The 25,300-nt window shown below is 59.6% G+C and overlaps 1 protein-coding gene across 6 annotated transcripts in view; it reads right to left on the reverse strand.

Annotated features, from left to right (window-relative positions):
• Window positions 1-25,300, reverse strand: part of GTF2IRD1 (GTF2I repeat domain containing 1) — a 117,070-nt gene that overhangs the window by 62,797 nt on the left and 28,973 nt on the right. For 5 of the 6 annotated variants that reach the window (XM_027041901.2, XM_053213670.1, XM_053213671.1 and 2 more), the window contains exons 2-9: window positions 17,679-17,807; window positions 14,256-14,397; window positions 11,739-11,894; window positions 9,771-9,954; window positions 8,734-9,044; window positions 7,452-7,541; window positions 5,282-5,365; window positions 525-708 (exon numbers count right to left, since the gene is read on the reverse strand). In XM_027041901.2, coding sequence (XP_026897702.1) covers window positions 525-708; window positions 5,282-5,365; window positions 7,452-7,541; window positions 8,734-9,044; window positions 9,771-9,954; window positions 11,739-11,894; window positions 14,256-14,397; window positions 17,679-17,801 — 1,274 coding nt within the window. In that variant the 5' untranslated portion in view covers window positions 17,802-17,807. Of the gene's footprint in view, window positions 1-524; window positions 709-5,281; window positions 5,366-7,451; window positions 7,542-8,733; window positions 9,045-9,770; window positions 9,955-11,738; window positions 11,895-14,255; window positions 14,398-17,678; window positions 17,808-25,300 lie in introns of those variants that run through there. The other variant, XM_027041905.2, reaches the window with a different exon arrangement.

The following is a 25,300-nucleotide window of genomic DNA, read 5'->3' on the forward strand; positions in this document are numbered from 1 at the left end:
TGCGGGATGGGCAGCAACAGGCTCCCCCCACGCCCCAACCCAGCCACCCTGGGGGTTTGCAGCTCTCAAGTGCATCCTGTCCTGCCTTCTCGCACCTACCCACACCTGCGCCAGGCTGCCTGGGGAGACAGGAGAGGCAGTCAGCCTACCAGCAGGTAGGGCAGCCCAAGGTGGGCTGTGACCTCAGGTGGGCCCCCCTCCAGGGGCAGGTAAGCTGAAAGGCCTCAGTTTTCTTTAGGGGGAGGCAAACACCTCTTACTAAGACCTTACTGAGTGTCCACAGGCGCCGTGCCTCAGTTTCCCCGTTCAATCCTCAGAAGAGGCCAGGAAGGAGGAGCCTTCCTGTCAGATTAAGGAGGCCGACTTCTCTCCCTGGCCCGCCCGTCCTCTCGGTTGTCAGAGCCCCTTCATCCCACCCAGGCGTCATCATCGCCTCCCCGGGCCCGGCCTCACGCCTGCCGTGGCGCCCTGCCCAGCCCTTACACCACGGCACCCCGAGCCCAGGCCCGCACCCCGTCCCGTACCTCTTAATGATGAAGTGGATGCTATGTCGCTCCTCCAGGATCCGCTTCAGCTTGGGGACCCCATACGTGCAGGGGCGCTTGAAGGGGATCTTGTCGGGGATGCCCACAATTTCCACGGCCTCTGGGTCGCAGGCAATCTTCCTGTAGGGGACGGGGACCATGTGGTCCAGGCCCAGGGCTTCCGCTGGAAGGGCAACGGCAAGGCTGAGCGCGGGACAGAAGCTGCAGGACATGCGGGGCCCCAGGGCCGTGGTCACCATCATCTCCCCCCACCCCATCCCCTGCACCCGTCCGGCCATGGAGCAGCATGTCACTTCCCTCTTGAAAAATGCCCACGGGCTCCCATCCCCCTCGGTGACAGCCGAAGTCCTACTTGGGCTTACGAGGCCCCACGTGACCAGGACCCCATCACCTCTGACTCACCTCCCTCCTGTGCCCCCTCTGCTCATCCCAGTCTCTGCAGCCTCCTTGTTGCCTCCCTAACACGTCAGACACGCACCTGCCCCAGGGCCTTTGCACATGCTCTACCATCTACTCAGACTCTCTCCTCCCAGATCACCAGACACTGCCCTTCCTCCCTCTCCCCATTCAAGCGTCCCCCCAGATGTCACCTCGCCAGTCCCCTCCATCTCGCCCTGCTTTGTTTTCCGTCCCACATTCACCATGACCTGACACTATACACATATTCGTCTGTATGCTGGTTCACTGTCCAGAACCTCAGTTCCACGGGGACACAGGCGGCCAACCGCTCCCCATCTGGGATCTATCTAGACAGGATGGGACACAGACTAGCTGCTCCCTGTACTCGGTGAGCGAGTGAACGGCAGCCAGGCTTGAGGGGGCTCTCGGCAGGATTCCTGCAGCCTTCCAGACATGCTCTTTCCTCCAGGGAGGTGTGGGGGGTGCACATGATGCTTACTCATCAGGGCCAGAAATGAGACTGTAGAAACTTTGCCAACAGCAGTGCAGGCAGAATCCGGGTTTACAAAGTGGGTTCCTTGTTCCTTCCTTGTGGACCCTTGGGTTCAGTCTCAGGCCATCTCAATCATTCACTTACGTCCCGTGTTCTTACTCATTCAGGCACCAAGTACTTTTTGAGCACCTACTATGTGCTTGATGGGACTTTCATGGGTCCCTGTTCCCGCCCCCCCCCCCCGCCGCCAGGCCTGGGAGGTCTCAGGAGACCTGCTGGGCTGGGTGTCTGCTTCCCTCCTGCCTCATCCCTCCAAACTTCCCCAGTGGTCCTGCGTCTCTGTGCCCTTCCTCAGGCCCTTCCCCGTTCTGGCCGCACCGCGTTTTTCCGTGTCCCAGCAGGTGCCAGCTCCGAGCTGGACTCCCCTCCAGCCACACCCGGAGCGGGACAGGGCCGAGCTGCCTGGGGCCCTCCCTGGCACACCGTCAAGACTGTTTTTCTGTTGACACAGCCGGGTCTGCGTTGGCGGCTCTGGCAGCCAGATCCCACTGTGAAGCCACACTTAGCTCGTTGTCAAATTAAACCCTCGAAATCTCAACAGCTGTCAAACCATGTCTTTCCCCCAACCCCCAGCCCCAGCCCGTCAGCGGTGGCTTCTGCGAGTCTGTGTGAATTCACCTCCACTCGGGTTCCTCTCATTTGCTGGGCTTGTCTCTTCGGAGGCAAGGGGACCCAGTGGACAGCGGTCAATCCCACCTGGCCTCCAGCCTCTGCCCACTGAGACGGGAGAACGGAGCCGCCATGCAGGATCCTCAGTGCCTCGTAGTCTCAATCTCCTTCCAGGTGACAATGTTCTTGAGGCTTCCTGGAGGCTGGGGTTCCCCCCCATTTCTTCTCTGTTCTATCCCCCCCCACCCCACTCTGCACCCCAGCCCCACTGCTGGCCCACTTCACCCAGAGCTGGTGGCTGAAAGGGCAGAGCCAGGGGCAGGATCCACTTATCCAGGGTCTGTGGGATACCTCAGGCCAGCCACAGCGTGCCCCTGGGGACTGCCTTCTCCCCGGCACAGCTGCAGGGAAAGCTCAGAGTTGGGGAAGCCGGAGAAGGGACACGGCCTCAACCACTCCAAGCCCAGTGCTTCTCCTTGGATTTGGATGTGGCCAGGCCAGGTGCTGGCATCCGCAAAAGGTTCAGTGTTCTGGAAACATCCAGAGGGCACTACAGGCGGGAAGACTGGAGGCCGCCGTGCCAGCCCGGCTGGGGCAGAAGGCTCCCAAGGCAGACAGAGCCAGTCCTCCCCAGATCCCCTCCCCCTACTGCCCATCCAGCTCACACCTGCCTGGGACGGTCCAGGCAAGAGGGGAGGAGCGGGTCTACCAGAAAGACCACATCAAAGACGCCCAGGCCGTGCCGGATTCCTTACGAGGCCTCCAGAGCCTGGCTCAGCCCCGCCCCAGTCCAGAAGGCACAGCCTGCCAAGCCTGCAGGCCTAGGCTTCCCTAGCCCCAGCGTGGATCAAAGGGCACCTCCTCCATGAAGCCACCCCTGACTGCTCAAGCCTGTGAAGACCTCACCTTTTTCTGTGTGGTCCTGTCTTTCCAAGGGCTCCTCCCACCACCCTCCACCCCCACGCCAGGCACTACACTACAACCCAAGACACATCTTCAGGCACCTGCTGAAGTGCCTTGAGACCAGCGTTGGCCTGCGTGCACGACACAAGGTGGGAAGGCTCAGGATGCATGACTGATAAGTGGGCGAACCAGTGAAAGCGTGAGAAAAAAAAAAAGGGAGGGAGCCACTCGTGATCTAATAAGAAGTCCATGTGTGGCCTTGCACTCAGGTTCTTGGGGATTTCCTGAGAGAGAGGCCTGAGAAGAGCCTTGTTATTTATATTAAGCCCCTTTTAACCCACCTGAGTTTATGATAATGAGGGGGGTGCCCCCAGATCCCTCAGGATGGGGACTGGTTTCGGGGTGGGGGGGCACGTGATCAGAGGGTTGCCCCTTTCAGCCCCACCCCCACCACCCCGGACAGAGAGGGGCTGGAGACTGAGCGAATCACCACGGGACAATGTTTTAACCAATCCCTCTGACTTACTGGGACCCCTGTAAACACTCTAAACCAAGGGCTCCCCCAAGCTTCCGAGCTGGCGGACCCATGTGCCGGGAGGGTGCACCCCAAACTCCACCAGGGCAAAAGCTCCAGCGCTTGAGAACTCGCCAGGCCTCACCCCGTGTACCTCGTCCTCTAGCTGTTCGTCCGTCCCCTTCACAATAAACAGGTAAAGGTAAGCAAGGTGTTTCCAGGTTCTGTGAGCCACTGTGGCAGGCTGGCTGGCTGAGCCTTAGGGGTCATGGGAACCGTGGATGTGTAGCAGAGGCGGACAGAAGTGCGGGTGCCCATCCGGGGAACCATCCGGAAGACGCGGAAAAATGACCGTAGGCCTCAAATGGCCTAACCGCGGGGCTGTCTTTTGGGACTGGGCCCTTAACCTGTGGGGTCTGCGTCGGGACTGAACTGTAGGACGCCCAGCTGGTGTCCAGAGGCCTGGAGAATTGTTGGGGCTGGGAAACCCACCCTTCCGGTGTCAGAAGTGTCGGAGAAAGGGTTTCCTTTATCAAGGCAGGAGGGGAGGGTGGAAGAGAGAGCGAGGACAGAAAGACAGAAGGAGACAGAAGGAAGAGAGGAGGGTGAAGCCCCACGCTGTCCCTTCTGCTCAAGCTGAGAAGGCCAAGGTTACCGAGGGTGACGGCCAACTCCAGGTCACCTGGCAAGTGGCTATGGACTCCCAGCACAGTGCTCGTTCTGGACCGTGCACATTCAGGGAGCTCCCGGGGCCCCTGCCCCATCTCCTCCCTTGGCCCCATCCACGGAGGGACTCCCCACCGTGGGGCGGCACCACTCAGTGGGTGGTGGCTGTCACACCTGAGGTGACCTGCGGGAACTTGCGTCATCTCCACAGTTAAGTGAGAGCCGCCCACGCAGGCAAGGGCCACACGTGGCCATCCGCTGAGTGGGGTTTACAGGTGGAGCTCAATAAAGACAGAGTGAGCAAGGACTGCCGGGGAGACGGGGAGAGTGGGTGTGTGAGAGCGCGTGGCACAGGGTGGGGGGGTGTTCAGAGCACCCAGGGTGGGAGGGGCTTACAGACCACCTGCTCCAGCCCCTGCCTTCCAGCCAACCAGTGGCCTCACTGTCCATTGGGCGTGAAGCTGGATGGCGTGGAAGGCACGCCCACCCCGGCGACCAGCCAGGTGCAGAGGGCAGACATGCGCCCTGAGCCCGGCTCTGTCCTGGGTGCTGGGGACACAGGGAGGGGCTGGCGCGATCCTGGCCATCACGGGAACAGATACAGACAAGGGGCATCAGGTGCAGGGCGCGTGACAGAGAGAACCCCATCATGGCTCTGGGGGCCCGGCTGGCCTAGGCTGAGTCTCGAAGAACGAGTGGGAGTGTGCTCCCCAAACACGTGGGGGGCATGGCGGGCGGAGGGCGAGGCCCAGAGGCCCAAAGGCACGGCAGCAGGAAACAGCGCAGCGCGGGGCGGACCCTGCAAGTGCGCGAGGCCAGCGGCCGTTTTTCTGGGTCTTCTGGATGCCGACCCGCCTGCCTCCCACAGGTGAGTCAAGGCTGGGGCTCTGCCATCAGTTCCGCCCCCCCGGAGAAATCTGGAAGGGAAATATTGACACAACCGCCCCCCAGCCAGACAGGAGATGACATTAGCACTGCTGGTGTGCCAGCATATGGCTCCCGCTGTCATGTTAGGGAACACAAGTGACTGCCACGTAATGAGATGCTCAGCACATTGCCGGGGCCACACAGCGGGCCGGGCCGCCCACTCACCATATCTGCTGTTAAACAGGATCTGCACGCACTCCCGGAGCGTGTTGATGTCCTCGGTTTCCTTTATGAAGGCGTCCCACTTCTCTATCAAAACACAGGAGGTACGAGTGAGGGCGGGTCGGAGCGGGGAGCCCAGGGCCTGGCTGCTTCGTGACGAGCGTCCAGCTCCCCGCTAGACCCTCCTCGCTGGGCCAGGGCACCAGGACAGCCACACTCCTTCCACAGCCGAGGCCACCGGGCTTTCTCCGGCAGAGCCCCCTGGAGGGGCCTCACCCCTTCCACCCACTCCCACTGGGGGCCCTGAGGCCCCAGCCTCCTCCAGGAGACAGCCCTATACAACGCCCTGCTGGTCTCCACACCTGCTCTCTCCTCTTGCCTCTGTCTGCCCTCACGGGCAGTGGCTAATGACGTAGGCTCAGCCTGTCCATCCTGGGTGTCTCCTGCCCTAGACGGGCAGGGGGCTGAGAGGGTGCTCTCCCTGAGATGCCAAGTCCTGACCTCAGACCACTAACCCTCACACCTTGTACGTCTGGGGTCTTACCCAGCCTCGCTGTCAGCACAGAGCCTGACATGGGGCTCGAGTTCATAAGCCGCGAGACCATGACCTGAGCCGAAATCAAGAGTTAGATGCTTAACTGACTGAGCTACCCAGGCGCCCTTCAGGGGACTAGGTCTTTTTTTTATTTTCGTTTTTAATTTTTTTTTCATTTTCATTTTTTTTTAATTAAAAAAAAATTTTTTTAACGTTTATTTTTGAGAGACGGAGCGCAAGTGGGGGAGGGGCAGAGAGAGAGGGAGACACAGAACACAAAGCAGGCTCCAGGCTCTGAGCTGTCAGCACAGAGCCCGACGCCGGGCTCGAACCCATGAACCACAAGACCCGAGCCAAAGTCAGACACTTAACTGGCTGAGCCACTCAGGCGCCCCTAATTTTTTTTTAATGTTTATTTATTTTTGGAGAAAGAGAAACAGAGCACAAGCAGGGGAGGGGCAGAGAGGGGGGAGACACAGAACCCGAAGCAGGCTCTGAGCTGTCAGCACAGAGCCCGACGCAGGGCTCAAACTCACGAACTGTGAGATCATGACCTGGGCTGAAGTCGGACGCTTAACCGACGGAGCCATCCCAGGCGCCCCAGGGGACTAGGTCTTCTTAAGGAGCCTCTCACTGAAGCTGAGGCTGAGATCTCCACAAGGCATAATTGCTGGACAGTCTTGCTTCAGCCCTTTGGGTATAAATGAATCCCAAATACCGTGTGGTACTTTTAATATCTGCCCACATAATTTTTTTGCCTCTCATCTTCAAGAGGTGCAGTTTAATTCCTCTCGCTCCCTGTGAGTGTGGGTGGCTCATTTCTGGCTTCTAAAGGGTAGGACACGGGGGCACCTGGGTGGCTCAGTCGGTTGAGCATCTGACTTCAGCTCAGGTGATGATCTCGCAGTTTGTGGGTTTGAGCCCGGCGTCTGGCTCCATGCTGACAGTGCAGAGCCTGCTTGGGATTCCCCCTCTCTCCCGCTCTCTGCCCCTCCCCTGCTCTCACACACACACACACACACACACACACACACACACACACACACACTGTCTCTCTCTCTCTCTCAAAATAAATAAAGAAACTTAAAAAAAAAAAAAAACAACGGGTAGAACACGGCAGAACTGATGGTGACCTGTGACGTAGGTCATGAAAGACATGTGGCTTCCTCCCTACTCTGCTTGGGATTGCTAACGTCAGGAAACCAGCCGCCACATCACAAGGACACTCGAGCAGCCCCGTGGGGGCCCATGCAGTAGGAAGGAGACATCCGCCACCAGCCACATGAGTGAGCCTGGAAGTGGATCCTCGGCCCCGGTCAAACCTTCAGATGAGCGCAGCCCCCGCTGGCAACCCGATCACAACCTCATGAGAGCTCTGGGGCCAGGACCACCCAGTTAAGCTGCTCCTGAATTCTGGACCCACGCAAACCATGAGGTGGAAACACTTGCTGTTTTAAGCTATGTTCCGGGGTAGTTTGTCACATAGCAATGCAGAACTGTCATACTCTGGTTTGACTCAAGGTCCCTCGTGCACAGCTCTCCTGTAAGACCCAGTGGACACATTTCCATTTCGGGAAGCACCACCCCCAGCCCCGGGTCCCCAGTCTGCTCAGGGCACTGCTATGGGCACCGTCCTACCTGACTTGTCATGGACGATGGAGAAGAGGATGCGCTTCGAGGCGTGGACATTCTGGATGAGAGGACCACCAGGCCCGGGGGGCTTCTGTCCTGGACAAGGCAGAGGAGAGGCACAGGTTCAAGGTGGGCCCCAAGAGGGCTTCCCCCAGATCTGGCCTAGGGTAACAGCCTCATCCATCAGGGAGACCCCAGAACTGAGCCCTGTGATCGCGAACTCTAGGCAAGTTCCCTGACCAGGGGCAGAGTCTGCTACCCAAACGGGAGATCAGGGAGAAGCTGTGATGTCCCAGGACACCTTTTACAGGCGGGGACACCTGTTTCAGGTGTGTAAGTCCCACCCGCCGCTCAGCCCACACATTTGGCGGTGGGGAGGGGAGGGAAGCCCTTTTTTCTCCTCCTGATAACAGCCCCCTCTAAGCACCTACTATGTACTAAGCATTGGACTCAGGGGTTTTGTGTGTGTGTGTTTAATTTTAGAGAGACAGAGAGTGCAGGTGGGGAGAGGGGCAGAGGAAGAGACAGAGAGAGAGAGAGAGAGAGAGAATCCTAAGCGGGCTCCACACTCAGCATGGAGCCCGATGTGGAACTCGATCCCACGACACTGGGATCACGATCTGAGCCAAAATCAACAGTCAGATGCTCAACTGACTGTGCCACCGGGCGCCCCGGACTCAGTGCTTTAACACAGCAGTTCTCAAGCTTGAGCACCATCTGAATCACCTGGCAGATTCGAATACACGGGCGACCGGGCCCCGTCCCCAAAGCTTCAGATTCAGCAGGACTGTGGCAGGGCCTGAGAATGTGCATTTCTGACTGGCCCGGGAACTTAACCCGGACGATAACCTTGTGAGAGGTTCTACTGGCATCTGCCCTTGACAGATGAGGAAACTGAGGCTCAGAGAGGTAGAGATTTGCTCTGGGACACACAGCCACTGAGCCAAGGAGCCCGAGGATGTGAACACAGGTCTCTCTCACATCCAGGTGTCCCTTCTCTATCTCCAGTACCCCCAACCCAGGCTGGGGATGCAGCATGTGACCGAGTAGCATGTTTACTGACTCCACAGACTCCTCTGGACATCGCTTGGCCCCAGGCCAAGGATATTGTTCACAGACGGCTGAGGGGAGGCCCAGGGTCGCCAGCTGTCCTGTCCCAGCCCCTTGTCCCAACGTGCCTCCTTCAGCCTGGGGTGGGCCCGGGCACCCGGACCTGCCCTGGGAGGGTGCCCCCACACGAGTGACCCCTGTCCCACCCCCAGACTTAGGGGTCCCGGCAGCAGCTTACCACAGCAGTCGGGGAAGTCCTGGGCACCAGAGGCCTTGGGCTCAGGCCCGGGCCGGCCAAGGCCCAGGTCGCTGGGGGCAAGCGGGCAGGCGGGCGCCTCCTGCTTGAGCTCTCTCGTGGTGTGGTTAGGGAGTGCGCTGCTGTACAGGAAGCTGGCCACAGAGGAGGTGGTGGCGGTGGGGGGTAGGTCCTGGGGTGGCCCCTTGGGGGCCTGGCCATGCAGGCCGCAGTCCCGAGACCCCTTGGCTATCAGGGAGACGCCGTTCAGCTCCACTAAGGCCTTTGAGTCCCGCCCGCCATCCTCAAGCGGCCTGGGTGAAGGAGAGAAGGACACGTGATGGCTTCATACACCTGACCCACCAGAAGGTCCCATCTCTTCCTTTAGTCCCCCAGCCTGGCCCCTGCACAACATGGCGGCCTGCAAGGTACATAGGACGGGAGCTAGTCCCCATTTTACAGGCGGGGGTGCAGGCCAGGGCAGGGCTGTAATGTGCCCAGGGCCGCTGGAGGAGCTGGGCCCTGCCCCTTGGCCTCTGTGCCTCCCACCCAGCCATCACATGCCCGGTCGCCCCCCAGCTCCTACCACATCCCTCCTCTTCTGGGCCTGTGCGCGGAGGGTGGTTGCTGAACACCCATGGGCAACGCCACGGCCTCGGGCCGGTCTCCAGGCAGCCCCAGCACTCGACCCAGCTCGCCAGCCTCCACCTCCTCGCCTCCCCCCAGCCCCTGACATAACCCCAGCGAGTACACATCATGTGGCTCCCGGCCAGGGCTGTTCCAGCCTCTTTGCAACACCGAAGTCCCCTGGGGGCCCCCGTGACATAACGCCTGGCTCAGATCATGCTCTACGACCGGGCATTTGCCTCACCTCCGCCGCCAGGCTGGGAGCTTTTAGTCCCCCTCGGGTGTCTGAAGTCCCCTCCCCGTGACTGGGTAAGTGGCCACAGGTGGCTGAGCCAGAATGGAAGCAGGTCGCCCTCCTGGCCCGTCCTGGTCCGGACCTCACAGTCCAGCCACCAGGCCCCGGGCCCACTCACCTCTTGAGCTTGAAGCGGATTCGGTGGCTGTGCTCCAGGATGGCCATGAGGGCCTTGGGGTCGTAGTCGGCTGGCCTCCGGAAGGCCAGGCCCTCGGGCAGCCCCTGCACGGCCAGCAGCCCCGGCTCCCTGAGCAGCCTCTCGTACGGCAGGGGCACCACGCTGGCCCTTCCCAGGGCCTCGCCTGTGGGGGAGGGGGTCGAGGAGAGGGTCTAGTGTGAGAGGGCAGCCAGGCTGGGCTGGGGCCACGTGGAGTCACTCCCTGTGGTGCCGGGTTCCCAGGAAACTGGACCCCACGGGCCCCTTCACTGTGAGCTTCACACAGGACAGGCTAAGTGGGGGGGAGGGGCGGGCGAGTGCTAGGGACAAGTCCCCTCTGTGTGCACCCGAGGGCCAGGGCTCCCCCACGGACAGGGCTCCCAGCTTCTCTCGCCATTCTCTTCTCTCAGGGCACCCGGGCAGAGGGGAGGGCGGGGTGCAGGGTTGAGGGTGGGAGGTGAGGAGGAGACACGGGGGAGAGAGAAAGGAGGGCGGGAGAGAGATGGCAGGGAGGAAGGGAGGAGGTGAGGGAGGGGAGTGGAAACAGGAAGAACAGATTCAGGAAGAGAGGAAGCACACGGACAGAAGGTGGTGGGGTTGAAGAAGGGGTGAGTGGAGGGGAGACTGGCTGGGGACTCAGGGTGGCCCAGGGGCCCTGGGTGAGGAATGACTGTTGTCACTCCCACCCTGCAGCCCCACCTGGAGCCAGTAAGAGGCCGCTCACCTCAGGGCCACCTCAGGTTCCACCGGTGGTGGGACAGAGTGGGGCGAGGCGTGTGGGGGGCTGTGGGCACCAACCCCGTAGCTGCCAAAAGGGCGGTTGCCTGGCCAACCACGTGTGACATGTCCTCCCCTCCCAGGGTGGCCAGCGTGCCCACCCAGGCCCTCCTGGCCTCCCCTCCCACCCAGGCCTCCTCTTCCTCCTGACATCTAGACGACAGCAGGAGTTTCCTCACAGACCTTTGCTCCACACAACCAAAGGCTGCAGTAGAGAAGGGAACAAAGCCAGAGGTGGGACCCTTAGGGACCTGCCCAAGGTCACCTAGAGAGTGTGAAGGCTACCACTGGGCCAGAGATTCTGCAACTTGACGCTTCTGAGGGAGGCCAGGCCCGCCCACCTCCCCCACAGGAAGGACTAGTTAAGTTAGCTGTCGCTCAGTCGTTCAACAAACACCCTGTCAACATCTGCCGCTGTTGGGCCCTGAACTACAGGCTGGGGAACAGCAGAAAGGGCAAGCACAGACCCTGACCCCAGAGAGCACTGCGCTGGTGAGGACACAGGACACAGTGGGTACCCAAAGGGGGCATTAAGCCAGTGGGGCAGGGGGTTTCCCAGAGCCGAGCCTTAGAGAATAATGTGGCGTCCACCAGACAGAGGGGAAGGCAGTCTGAAAAGGCACAGCGGTGCAAAGGTGAGGAGGTGTGAAATGAAGCCGGAGTGTGCTGGAGAACAGGAAACGGTTCCGTCAGGCAGGGCAGCATGGCTGGGGGTGGGCGGGACCGGCCACGTGGGTGCTTAGGCCACATTGAGGGCAGTGGGGAGCCCCCAGGGCAGTGGAAGGAAGAGCTTCCTGGTCAGACTTGTGTTTTAGGAAGAGGCCCTTGGTCAAGGACAGGTGGGGGCAGCAGGGAGCCGGCCTGCAGGCGAAAAGAGACTAGGGCGAGCCGGGGGCCATTTCCAGGCGACAGGTGGCAGTGACCAGCGCCAGGCAGGCCGGGGCAGTGGGGACGGTGGTTCAGGAAGCAAGGCCGGGGTGGAGGAGCCATGCCTGGGGATACAAGACGAGGGAGGGCTGGGGGGGGGGGGGGGGCACACCTTGAGGTCTTGCCCTGGGCCCGCGGTGGGGCCGGGAGGGGCCTCCTCAGCAGGGCAGGGACCAGGGCTCCCACCCGCCCGGGGGCCCCAAATGGAATGAGGAAGGATCTTACTATAAAGAACATCAAACACCTCCTCTACCATCTTCCGCAGAAGGTACACGTCCGAGCCGTGCTCCAGGGAAGACCGAGGGACGTTCCGGCCGCCACCCTCGCCCCGCGGCACCTTCTTGGGATGCTCTGCCTCCGGCTCCTTCCATGGGGCCCCTCCTGCGGGACACAGAGCAGGTCGGGCCATGGCGAGCACCCATGTTACCACCTGCCCAGCGAGCTGGCATGTCCCTGCCCCGCGCTGAACCCTGCAGCAAGACACTCAACACGGAACAGGAATGAATGAATGAACGAACGAACGAACGAACGAACAAGCGGGCCCTGCCCCAAACCCCTGCCCAGGGCAGGGCTGGTCATCTCTGAGTTCCTAGTGCCTAGCATAGGGCTTGGGTTTCCTCCTGGTCACCTCTAACTCACTGTGTGACCTTGGGCAAGTCCCTTCCCTCTCTGGGCCTCAGTCTGTGAGCTCTCGCATAAAAACCGGCTGGCCTGGCTCAGAACTGGGGTTCAGCCAAGGTCTGTTCCATCCAACCCTCTCTGGGCTTTGACACTAATGCTGTCTTAGACGATCGAGGCCCCAGTTTTCTGCTCTGCCAGACGAGGAGACGATGGGGACACCGCCAGGAGGCCAAGGGGCTGCAAAGAGGCAGGTTCATGCCAGGCTGGGCCAGGGTGGGGCCCTGGGAGTATCAGTGAACCTTTGGGTAGGGAAATGCTAGAAAATGCGTTGGAAAGGGGATGGGTGGAGGGTCTGGAGGGCCCCTCGCAGCTTGGAGCCGGCTCCCCTCCCGGGATCCGGGGAGCTTGAAATAAACCAGCCGAGCTCCCGGCTATAAATAGCAGCTCTGCCTGGCTCCGGGAAGCCAGGTGCACACGCCCCAGCCTGGCCGATCGGGGGCCATAGGACCCTGGCACTGTCTACTCTACCCTGGTCCAGCCCCCACCCAACCTGGGGAGAGGGCACAGCCTCTGAGAGCTGAGTGGGAGTAGGGGTGGGGGCGGCTGGGGAAGCATCTGGAAGCTGGGAGCACTGGAAGTCCAGTGCCAGGGGACAGCCTTCCCTGAAATGGCTGATCTAGGGTCCAGACCCCGGGTATAAGGCAGATGCTAATAATAATGGCAAGGACAAAAACAGCCGGCATATATTGTGTGTAAACCACGTGCCTGGCACTGTTCTAACCTCTAGGAGGTTTGTTTCATCCTCGGATCGACCCTCGAGGAGTGCAGCACTGTCCTCCCCTTTCACAGACAAGGAGGTTAAGGCCCACTGGGCAGCAGGTGGTGGAGCCAGGATAGGGCCCCAGACGTCTGACTTCAGGGCCTGCTCTTAACCCCAAGAGCTCTGACTTCCAAATCGTGGGCTCGAATGGCCGGGGGGATGCTGGCCTTCAGCGCTGGGGCCAGGCCCCAACCCTGTAGGACCTAACCCACCACAAGGTGACGCTGACCTCGCTCAGGAGCTTACCAGGAGCACGCATGGAAGCTTAGGGCACGGGAAGCTGGCACAGTGTGGGGAGCAAGGGCTGGGGTGGGGGGCAAGGAGTGGCAGCGGCACAGAGGGGGCCTGGGCGGGAGGAATGTGAATCTGGAGGCCGGGGAGGCATCTGCGGGCAGGGGAGAGGAGGGAGGGCCTTCCAGTGGGCAGAGGTGAGAATGCACCTGGAGGTGAGCTAGCACTCAGCACAGCACCGCCTGCGGTGAGGACGCGGGATGCTGGGAGGGGAGAACGCAGAGCCAGGGGCTGAGTTATGAGGGTGTAAAGGCCCAGGTAGCATTGAGGAGTTGGAGGCTTCAGAAAGACCCTTGCTTCAGAGCTCCCAGGAGGGGGGGGGGGGGGCGGGGTGTCCTGATGTCCCTCCCCTGTTTTGAAGGGGCGTAGCAGAAAGAGCACGGTGTTCAAAACAGAAACCTGGCCTCTACCGCTTGTCAGCTGGGTGTCCCTGGGGGACGTGGCTTATGTTCACTGGACCTCAGTTTCTCATTTGTAAACCAGAGGTAAGTATTTCCTGAGCACACGGCTTGGCCCAAAGCCCTATGGATCGAGTTTATCAAGCATTTCCTTCGTGTTGCATGGGTCCTCAGTCACTTGGTCCCCAAGAGCCACTAGGAGGCAGCTCCAAGATTGTTACTATAACAATGAGAGTGCCTACCCGCCCTGGGTAACGGAGTTAGCATTGTAAAGGGTGCTGCACACAGCAGGGACTCAGCAAGTATTAGGTGAACAGATGCACTCGGTCCCCATGTCAGAGACTCACAGGAACCGGGCAACACTGGGCCTCAGTGTCCCCTTCTGTCAATGAGCAGATGGAGGGGTCGGGCCTGGCCCCCCCTGGGGTTTGTGTGTCTGATTCCAATAAAAACTCTGCCCCCCCATCACGATGCCACACTGGGAAGCCTACATAACCCCACCCCCCACCCCGACACAGGGCCACCTGGTAATGCTCTGGGGACCCAGAGATGCGCCAGAGCCCCTGCCCTCAGGGACCGCAGGCCCCGCCCCTGGAGCCCTGGGGTACTCACGGCAGAACCTGAGGAAGTCTGATTGCAGCTCCTTCCGTGTGCTCAGGAACATCCTCCCCTTCTCGGTGCCCACCACGAAGGCGCTCTCATCGTGCACAGCAACACAGGCCACCTCTGCATTCAGCTTGGAGAGCGCCGAGCACTGCAGGGGGGAGCAGGGTACGTAAGCCCGGGGAAGGCTCCCCCTGCTTGGGGACACCTCCAGTGACGGCTCTGGGGGTGCGATGGGAGTTCCCAGCTAGCTGCCTGAGAGCCCACCGGCAGCTCGAGGGGGAGGTCACCCCTCCAATGTTCTCGGTCAGTTCTGCAGCAGGAATAAGTGAATGATGCCACCCGCCCCCACCGAAGCTTGGTCAAGGTCAGGGGAGAAGATAGGAGAACGAAGACACATGGCCTCTGCTCGTCCCTCCTCCCAGGTCTGCCTTGCTCTGGGGGCAGGAGGCTTCCGGCCTGAGGCTTGGCCCCAGCCCCAGGGACAATCCTGTCTTAGGTTTTCTCAAAGTCCTAACTGAGGAGGAGGTGGGGGGCCCCAGGAGAACCAAGGCTCAGACAGATCCAGGCTTCAATCCCCCATCAGCGCCTTCCTGCTCTGGGACTAATGGGGCCAAACAGCCCAGTGCCCAGGCTTTCAATGGGCTTGGTCGTGGGGCCTGGTTGGCATGAAAACACATCTCTAAACCGGGGCACCTCGTGTGGGTACACAATCGGAGAGGTTACTTTTGCAGTCCCAGAGTTGAGGTTGGCCGGCCCACAGCACAGGAAGCCCTCACACAGGGACCCTGCAGCCGAGACCACGAGCATTTCAGCCCTCTGACCTAGGTCAGCAGAAAAACTGCCTGCGAAGCTCTCAGCTTGCATTTGGCGCCTCATAAATGCTGGTTTTTATCTGAGTTAGAGCTCTGCTGGCAGTCAGGAAGCTTGCCTTCTCATCACAGTCCTGGTGCTGTGTGATCTAGGACGGGTTCCTCAACCTCTCTGGGCCATGATCATGCCTCTTGCGGCAGCTTCAGCTTCAGAGTCGCTCTGCTGAGGAGGCGGGGGGGAGGGGGGGGCAGGGACATTGTAGAGCCAGCAAGCCTGTCCCCTAGGCTCTCCCATGGTGAAGGGTGTGTGCTGATTTCCTCTGAAGATTAAAGCAACCTGCTGTTGGAGGAGATATTCACTCCCCGGGAACTGATGTCCCCAGAGACACAGAGACCTGGACTGAGGAAACGCCCTAAAAGAGGTCTGGCCCCATGAAGACCACCCGAGGACCCTGGCCCCAGGGCCCTGGGCCCCAGACAATGCCACAGCCAGGTCACGGCAGAGCAAGTGTCATTGTTATCCTCAGGGTCCCTCAGGAAGGCCATAAAGGGACCCAAGGCCGGGGGAGGCGGGTCTTGTCCACGCCCCCAGGACAGCTACAGGGCCACTGCTCCCCTGAGGAGCCTCCGTAACACTCTCTAGGGCAGTGCCGCCCAACAGAACTCTCCGTCTCGATGGGAATGTTCTGCCTGCACTTCCGATGCCATAGCCACCTGTGGCCACGAAGCCCCGGAAATGAGGCCAGCGCAACTGAACAACTGAACTACCGTATTTCATTGTAACTAACTACAACTTATTTATTTGGGAGCCACAGAGACAGCGCGAGCAGGGGAGGGGCAGAGAGGGGGAGAGAGAGAGAGAGAGAGAGAGAGAGAGAGAGAGAGAGAGAGAATCCCAAGCAGGCTCCATACTATTGGCACAGACTCGACGCAGGGCTCGAACCCACGAAACCGTGAGACCGTGACCTGAGCCGAAACCAAGAGTCGGACGCTTGACCAACTGAGCCCCCCAGGCGCCCCTCGACTAACTACAATTTAAATATCAATTACCGCAGACGGCTCAGTGGCTGTCGTGGGGGTCGAAACTGCCCATTGTCACAGCTGACCTCGCCATCGCAGCCCCTGCAGCAGGCACGGCTGAGCTCCTGGGGCTCCCCGCCTCACGAAGGATGCTCTGCACGGGGACGGGGTCGTACCCAGCCAACCTCCCCAGCGGTGCCTACCGCCTCTGGCCTACATGCACCACCTCAACAGTGCTCGAGGTCCCTAAGCAGGAACAGCCTGGAAGGAGGCCCTTGTTCTTGGAAACCGTAGACTCTGAACCCGAAAGGCCACTTTAAAAACTGATCATGCTGGGCTGCCTCAGTAGGTTAAGTGTCCAACTCTTGATTTCAGCTCATGATCTCAGTTTGTGGGATCGAGCCCCGCATCAGGCCCTGCGTGGACAGTGGGGAGCCTGCTTGGGATTCTCTCTCCCTCTCTGTCTCCCCCTCCCCTGATCACTATCTTGCTCTCTCAAAATAGATAAATAAACATTAAAAAAAATTTTAGAGACACAAACATGTTAAAACTATAAAGATGAAGGGGTAACCGGGTGGCTTAGTCGGTTAAGCGTCCAGCTCTTCTTGATTTCAGCTCATGATCTCACAGTTCGTGGGATCGAGCCCCACGTTGGGCTCTGAGCTGCCAGTGGGGAGCCTGCTTAGGACTCTCTCTCCCCCTGCTGCTCCCCAGCGTGTGCATGTTCCATCCCTGCCTCCAAAATCACTAAATAAACATTTTTATTTTTATTTTTATTTATTTATTTTTTTAACGTTTATTTATTTTTGAGACAGAGAGAGACAGAGCATGAATGGGGGAGGGTCAGAGAGAGGGAGACACAGAATCCGAAACAGGCTCCAGGCTCTGAGCTGTCAGCACAGAGCCCGACGCGGGGCTCGAACTCACGGGCCGCGAGATCATGACCTGAGCCAAAGTCGGTCGCTTAACCGACTGAGCCACCCAGGCGCCCCATCATTTTTAAAAAATAAAACAAAAGCTGGCCAAGCTGTGTGACTCCAGGCAAGGTACTGCCTTCTCTGGACTTGAATTTCACCATCCTAAAATGCAAGGGCGCAGCTAACTGATGCCAGACAGATTTTAACACCCACCTACCCTCTGTCACAGAACTTTCCCCCAGGAAAAGGCTACAGGAAAATGACATTACTATTTCCTTACTTGGAATAAACTACCATAGGGTTAGGTACAATTTCTGAGGCCGCGTTTCTCTCTCCTGGTCCTGAGATGCAGTCCCAGATCTTGCTTTTAACATCGGGGATTACAGCTCTCGCACGAATCACTGCCCACACGCTATCCTCCAGGGGACCCCAGGGGAGGGAGGGAAGCCTGGGACCCTCCCAGGGATGGGACTCGAATGGCACGAGGTAATGAAGAAGAGGGGACGAGGGGACAGCGGTTACTCGCAGGGCTGGATTTTTCCATCCTGATCACTTAAGCCTCTTGCCCGCTGACATGGGCAGAGGGCCCTGTTGCAGACGGGGCCACTGAGACTCAGGCTGGGGAGTGAGACCACGGCTCTGCGGTCGGCTTCGGCTCCTCCAGGGCAGACGGGGGCACTCACCATGGAATCTAAGGCAGACACGAGGCTGGTGATGATCTCGTCTTTGCGGGTGAAGGCGGAGCTCCAGCGGTCGGGCCCACAGCCGTTGGTGGGAATGTCGCAGCGCTTCCCCAACAAGGCCATGGTCACCTGGAGGGAGGGAGGAGGAGGAGATGGGTGTGCGGGGCACATTCGGCGGCTGCCCACTGCCCAGGCCCCCAGGGGCCGCCTCTGCTTCCCAGGTGGGACGAATCAAGAGCTGGCCACCTCTTCACACAAGGGTCTCGTACGCATGAAGGCATCAGAGCCCCGATAGGCCTGGACACACAGTTGCCTGCACACAGCTCCACAGGGGCACGGGCACAGACGGCAGGAGACTGGGGAGTGCGCTCCACGAAACGTCCCCCGAACCTGCAATGCCGGTACCAGGGCCAGTCTGCCTGGCACCTCAACCACCAACTCTCCCCCTGCACGTAGCTCTGGCAATGGCTCTGCCTCGCTCACACACCCTCCGTGGCTCCCTACTGCCCACCTCTGGACTCCTGTCCCCCATCCAGCTCCCCCACTCACACCCCACGCTCCAGGTACGCCAAGCGTCACCGTCTCTGAAACATACCCACATCCATTCTCCCCGACCGGAGTGCCCCTCTGTCCTCTACCGACTGCCCGCCCTGCTTTTAATGGTCACCTCTGCTGGCAAGGTGCCCTCCGCTGCCCCACCTCCTGCCCCTTCCTGCCCCTGCTGGGCCAGGCGTCCTCGCTGGCCTCCCACATGTCCCCAGCCTCCTCCGTCACAGCTTCCTCTCAAGCCACAGGCTTCCCTAGGCCAGGCCACTGCCCTGAGGCCCCCCCGAGCTCAGAAAGATACCGTGGGGCAGAGGCCACTTCATCTCAGAACAGGGTTTCCCCAAGACAGGACTTTGTCCCATAGTCACGAGGATCCTGGAGGACAGAGGTGCATTTTCTCCCCACTGGGGCACCCTCAGACCAGGGCCCAATGTCAGGGCTGCCCCAGGCAGCCCAGAGCGGGAACCCACTAGATACACAGGTCAGCCTCCCCTGCTTCCAGTTCCTCCCTGCCCCTCCCTCACCAAAACCCCAGGAGTCAGGGCCAGGGTTTGGGGGCACGCCCCGCCCTCCCACCCCACAGGCTGTCCCAATGCCAGGGCCTTCCAGAGGCGGCTGCTCTCTCGCCAATCCAAGCAAAGGAGAGGGCAGAGAGTGGAGGCAGGGACTCTGGGTTTCCCTCTCTGGGCTCAGCTCCTCCAGGGCTCTGTGCATGGGCCCCAGGCCAGGTGCCGGTGGCCAGTTCAGGGGAGTGAGCATCAGAGGGAGTCTGTGGATCCCGTCCCGTTCGCTTCCTGCACACGGGGATGCCGGGGGCGGGCTGACGCTGGGCCTGCTACCTTAAAGGGTGCCAGACCCAGAATGCCTTCTGTTACCACAGCTGCCCCTTGGACTGTAAGCCCTGTGAGGGCAGGGGCTGGTGACCCCCGGGGCTCAGCTCAGGCCCGATGTGCATGACGGGCCAAGAGGGGGTGTGGTCCAAACCGCAGTCTGTAGGCTTCCTGTAAGTCATGGGTCGGTGACGCAGAACAAGTGTCAGAGTGCCTCACACATAACCAGGTGAGAAGCGTCCGAACTTCGGTTATGGAAACACGCAAACGAACGAGGAACACTCTGGAGCCCGGCTCCGGCCTCGGCTCTGGCCCCAGTCTGCTATTTGGCTGTGAATAAATATTGATTTTAACAACGGGCCAGGCAGCCGCTGGCCGGAATGTGAATTGGGTTCACTTCTAAATGTTTATAAAATTCCTTTCTTCTCCCAGGTTGCAATTTTACAAATGCTTGAAGTCCACAGTATTAAGGGATGCTGAGGGCATGACAGGCCACGTACGGGACATCCCAAGGGCCCAGCAGGCAGCCGGTGGCCTCCTCTGGAGTCTTCTGTGGCACGAAGACCACCGGAGGGTCTGCCGTGTGAGCAGCTGAGAGGTTTGCCCGCCCGGGGTGCTGGAAGGCTTCTCCCCTCCCTTCGGCCACCCCTCGAGCCGTCCCCAGACGGACCTCAGCCTGCCAGCCTCCCAGCTGCTGAGGCCCAAATTGAATCAGGGCAAAGCAGGAGGCACCAGACGGCCCCGGCCTCCGGGTCACCCAGACCGCTGTTGGCTCCTTCCTGCAGAGTCCTAATCCATTTAGGAAGGAACCAGGGACTCAGAGACGAAGGGAGGGAGGAAAAGGGGGCTCGGCTTGGGCTGTCCCCTGACTCCTTGTCCCGAGCAGGTGGGTGCACTTAGGGAGGCAAGACGGAGAAGAGTCCCCCCTCTGACAAACGGCCAGGGTTCGGAGAGAGGGTCCCATGTGGCCAGAGCTGCTGTGGATGGGACAGAGGGGCCAGAGCACCGGGCCGGGAGCCGTAAGCCACACACACGGGGAGACCCAGACAAAGGCCTGCCAGGAGGACCACGTTGGGTCAACTACCCCAAACCCTAGTTTCCTCATTTGTTTTAAAGGGTTTCTGGGGGGCGCCTGGGTGGCTTAGTCGGTTAAGCATCTGACTTCAGCTCAGGTCATGATTGCACAGTTTGTGAGTCTGAGCCCCTTGTGGGGCTCTGTGCTGACAGCTCAGAGCCTGGAACCTGCTTCAGATTCTGTGTCTCCCTCACTCTCTCTCTCTCTCTGTTCCTTCCCTGCTAGTGCTCTGACTCTCTCTCCTTCAAAAATAAATGAACTTTAAAAAAAATTTTAAGTCTTTTTTTAAAGTTTATTTGAGAGAGAGAGAGAGAGAGAGAGAGCGAGAGCGAGCAGGGTAGGGGCAGAGAGAGAGAACCTCAAGGAGGCTCCACACTGTCAGCATGGAGCCCGACGTAGGCCTTGAACTCACGACCATGAGATCATGACCTGAGCCGAAATCAAGAATTGGACGCTGAACTGACTGAGCCACCCAGGCATCGCGCCTAGTTTCCTCGTTTGTAGGGTGAGGGGCTGGCTCTAACCTGAGGCGGGGAGAAAACCACTCAATAAAACCAACAGACTATACAGAACAGAGAATACGAAGATGAGAGTAGTAAAGCAGGAGGCAAGTGCCTGGCATAAACAGGACAGACTCCGGGGGCCTGGGGGCCCGCGGTGAGGACAGAAGCCACAGCTGGAGCCCTCGAGCACTGGCGGCCAGGGCCGGGCCAGGCTGGAGGCAGCCAAGAGCTGCTCTAGGGTCCCCAGGAGGGGACACCAGAAGTGACGCCTCAGGTGACAGGTGGCTGGCCCCAGAAGCAGGGCACAAGCAGCGAGGGCCTGCCAGCCGCCCTCGGGCTCCTGGATGGACGAGGCCTGTGAGGGCGCGGAGGCCACGAGCTCTGTCTCTCTCCTCTCCTTCGACAGACTCTTCTCTAGAGGCTGCCAGGGAGCCGGCAACCTGATTCTCCTCCTACCTCCTGGCCACTCACACTGCTGGCATTGACTGCTAACCTAACCCGGGAGGAGGGCTCAGGCTCAGTCCCCAACCCCCCCCCACCCCCCCGCCCCCAACCGGCCCTCCTCTTCCCCCGTCCAATTCTGCCCCTCGCTGCAATGTTTTGGCTTAAATGTCACCTACAGGCTGGTGACTCTGGGCTTCTCTCTCTCTCCCTACCTGTCCTCTTCCACGTCTAACAAGCAACTTAAACGGAGTAGGCCCCGTGTTTCCCTGCTTAGACCTGCCTCTCCCGGCCATTCGCCCAGGTGCTCAGGTTCAAACAGAGGCCTCGTCCTCATCTCCCTTCTCTCTCATTTGCTTTTTTGTTTTTAAAATTTTAATTTTTTTTCAGCGTTTATTTATTTATGGCGGGGGGGGGGGGGGAGAGAGAGAGAGAGAGAGAGAGAGAGAGAGAGAGAGAGACAGAATCCGAAGCAGGCTCCAGGCTCTGAGCTGTCAGCGCAGAGCCTGATGTGGGGCTTGAACTCATGAACCATGAGATCATGACCTGAGCTTATGTCAGATGCTTAATTGACTGAGCCACCCAGGCACCCCTATTTTTAAAAGAAATTTTAATGTTTAGCTATTTTTGAGAGGGAATCCCAAGCAGGCTTGCACCATTAGCATGGAGCCCAATGTGGGGCTCGAACCCACAAACTGTGAGATCATGACCTGAGCCAAAATCAGTCCTGGGATATTCAACTGACTGAGCCACCTAGGCGCCCCTCTTTGTTTCTAAAACGGTCGGGGGAGAATCATGCTGCTGTGGCTCCAGAAAGCACCCAGATCTGCCTGCTTCTTGTCACCACCAGGGCCACCTGACCACCCGGGCCACCATCCTCAGTTGCTCACGCTTCGGCAATGAACCCTCGCTGTCCCCCAACCTCCGCCCTTCTCCTGCCCCCATGGTCCCTCCTGCAAACAGCAGCCACATCGCTCTCACGCCGCCCTCCTGCTTAGAAGGGTGGAGAGAACACCTCCCTGAGCACATACCCATGTGACCTGGGCCCACTTGCCCTCTCTGGCCCATCGGCCCTCTCCCCTCTGCAATGGGCTCTGGCTCCCTCCCCCTCGTGTCCCTCACCTGCCACCTGCACTCCCCTCTCCCCGGGGTCTCCTGCCGGCACTTCCCCTGCGCAGCAGGCTTTTCCAGGCCTCCAACTCCCACGGCTTCCCCCGCTCCACCAGCCCCAGCTCCTCTGTGCACAGCCCCTGACCACACAGACCACACAGCAGCCCCCCCCCCCCCCGCACTGATTGCCCAACTCTTTTTTTATAAATTTATTGTCTTTCTTTGAGCAACAGGGAGAGAGGGAATCTCAAGCAGTCTCCGCACCCCATCTCCGGACCTGAGCCGAAATCTAGAGTTGGTTACTTAACCCACTGAGCCACCCAGGCGCCTGGCCCCCCGTCTCTTATTTTCCGCACAGAACCTGCTGCGATCTGAAGGGACCCGTTCGTGTGTTTCTCACCCGACTTCCCCAACAGGAACGTGAGCGCCGGGAGGCCAGGGCCATGCCTGCTGGGTTTACGGTGTGCCCACTGCCTCGAACGCCTGCTCGGGTTTTCATGGGCACGCCCTGAATCCTCGGGGAACTAACCGGTGTGACAGTCGGCCACGTCAGGCAGGAACTGGGACGCTCACAAGCTATAAACAGAGTGACAACTTTGGGCTTGCCAGGCTCTCAGAAAACTAAAATTAAAAGGGGGGGGGGGCAATGTGGGACACTACAATGCGGGATGTACTTGGATCAGAAGAACAGTCCAGGAAGTGAAACTGACAGAGGTTGGTGGCTCAGACAGGTGTCCTGGACAGGTACTCCTCTGAGCAGCCTGCATCGGTGCCCCTGGACACTGCTCTGTGGGGGGGGCATCAGTGGTGAGTTAACCCTCTTTGCTGGCTTCCTCCTCCAACGCAGAGGCGCAGAAGGGGCTTGCCCGAGGCCCCCAGTCAGTGGGGAGCAGGGATAAGGTCTGTCTGTCTGTCCTCAAGCCTGGTCCTGTCTTCAAGAGGTGGTAAAGGGCGCCTGGTGGCTCAGTCGGTTGAGCATCTGACTTCAGCTCAGGTCATGATCTCATGATCATGATCTCATGATCTGTGCTGACAGTGTGGAGCCTGCTTGGGATTCTCCCTCCCTCCCTCTCTCTGCCCCTCCCCCACGTGCTCGGTCTCTCAAAATAAATAAATAAACTAAATAAAGAAGTGGCAGGGGGACTGTACTCCTCACACCCACCAGGACTCGGGGAACAGAAAGATCAACTGATGGACTCCACGGATGACACACAAGGAGGGCGACCAACGTCCCCGGGTTCGCCTGGAACTTTCCTGACTTGAGCACAGAAAGCCCCCTGTCCTGGGAAACCCCTCAGTCCGGGGCAAACTGGGACAGCTGGTCACCCCACGACACAGGGACTAATATACCAGAAGCCCAAAACGTCCCTGCCAGCTGCTGAGAACGACACAGACAGGGAGGCAAAGGGATGGCCAGTAGGTCCTGTTTCCAGGTCCGAAAAATCAATTTTACCTAATGAGGTGAGAGGCAGGCTTGGGGGGTCCCGGGAGAGGGGACAGGACCACTTTGTCCAGGGAGACCTCAAGGACAGGAGGAAGGCACTCTCCTGAGCTGTCTGAAGACCAGGTGTGAGCCACAGGGAACGGTCACTAAGAGGCGGAGACGGAGGGAAGACACCTGCCCCACCACTCTGTATCTGTGATCCCAGCCTCCCGCCCCCTAGAAGCCCCAAGACGACAGGTCAGCAGCCGGGCTGGGGATACTGTATCTTTACGTTCCCGGGCAAGGCTGACCCACAGCCAGGTAGGGCCTGGATGATCTCCAGGCACGGTTCCAGTTTCCCAGCAGCTCTGCTCTCCCTGCCTGCTGCCCACGTCCCCCGCAGCTGGGGACTCCCTTGCCCAGACAGCAGCGGCTTTGCTGGCCGCCAAGAGCTGGAGCCAGCCCGGTCTCTGAGCCAAAGATTAGCCAAGCGCCTGTGTCCCTGTCTGAGTCACCACTGCCCCGACCCAAGGCAGACCTGTCTCCAGTGGGCAGGCACCCAATGGGAGTCGGGCCCAGAAAGCCCACCCCGGCAGGTCTCGGGGGCCAGCGCTGGCAGAGAGCACCCTCAGCTGGGGACCCCGATCCCAAACACCTTGCATTGGGCACTGCAGGCCAGCTGGGAGGCTCCGTGAGGGGTGTCCTTGCGCTCGTCCTTTCTGCCTCCCATGGCCTGCATGCCTGGGGAGACAGGAGCTTGCTCTCCCGGGCACCTGACCTCCCACAATGATCGCAAGAGCTGGCCGAAGTGGCTGATGGGGTCGGAGGTGGGAGAGGGGTATGCGAGCAAAAAAGTCAGGGCTGCAGATAAACCCCCAGCCCTGCCCACTTAAAACTCCCCTTCCTGGGGGGCGCCAGGGGGGCTCAGTGTCCGACTTCGGCTCAGGTCATGATCTCACGGTTCATAAGTCTGAGCCCCACGTCAGGCTCTGTGCCAACAGCTTAGAGCCTGGAGCCTGCTTCAGATTCTGTGTCTCCCTCTCTTTCTGCCCCTGTCCCACTCACACTGTCTCTCTCTCTCCCTCTCTCAAAAATAAATAAACTTGTTTTTTTTAATTTACGGAAAAAAAAAAAAAAAAACTCCCCTTCCCAGACACCTAGGTGGCTCAGTCGGTTAAGTGTCCGGCTTTGGCTCAGGTCATGATCTCATGGCTCATGAGTTCGAGCCCCACACCAGGCTCTCTGCTGTCAGCACGGAGCCCGCTTCTGATCCTCTGTCCCCCTCTCAGCCCCTCCCCTGCTCTCTCTCTCTCAAAATAAACATGCAAATAAATAAATAAAGTAAGTAAATCTCCCCTTCCCCACCAGCATCTGGATGCCCCCTCATCTGAGGGTCCCACGCCCCCATTCTCCCTCCCCCTCCTTGTCCTGCTTCTGCCACCAACTCCCTCCTCCTCTCCCAGAGGTCACCCTCATGACCACCGACATAGCTGCCCACCAGGGCCCCCTCAGACACTGCTGTCCCATTCACAAGCACCCTGACATCTGTGACCTCTGTCCAGGGAGCGGGCATAAGGGAGGGGACTCTGCCCATTTTAAGGGCAAAGAAACCAAGTCCTCTAGGACATTCCTGCTCAAAAGGGAGCAACCAAGCCAGAATGACATTGGGGACATCTGGCACACACAGTCCCTTT

The sequence above is a fragment of the Acinonyx jubatus genome, chromosome E3, assembly GCF_027475565.1.
Source record: "Acinonyx jubatus isolate Ajub_Pintada_27869175 chromosome E3, VMU_Ajub_asm_v1.0, whole genome shotgun sequence".
Classification (NCBI taxonomy): domain Eukaryota; kingdom Metazoa; phylum Chordata; class Mammalia; order Carnivora; family Felidae; genus Acinonyx; species Acinonyx jubatus.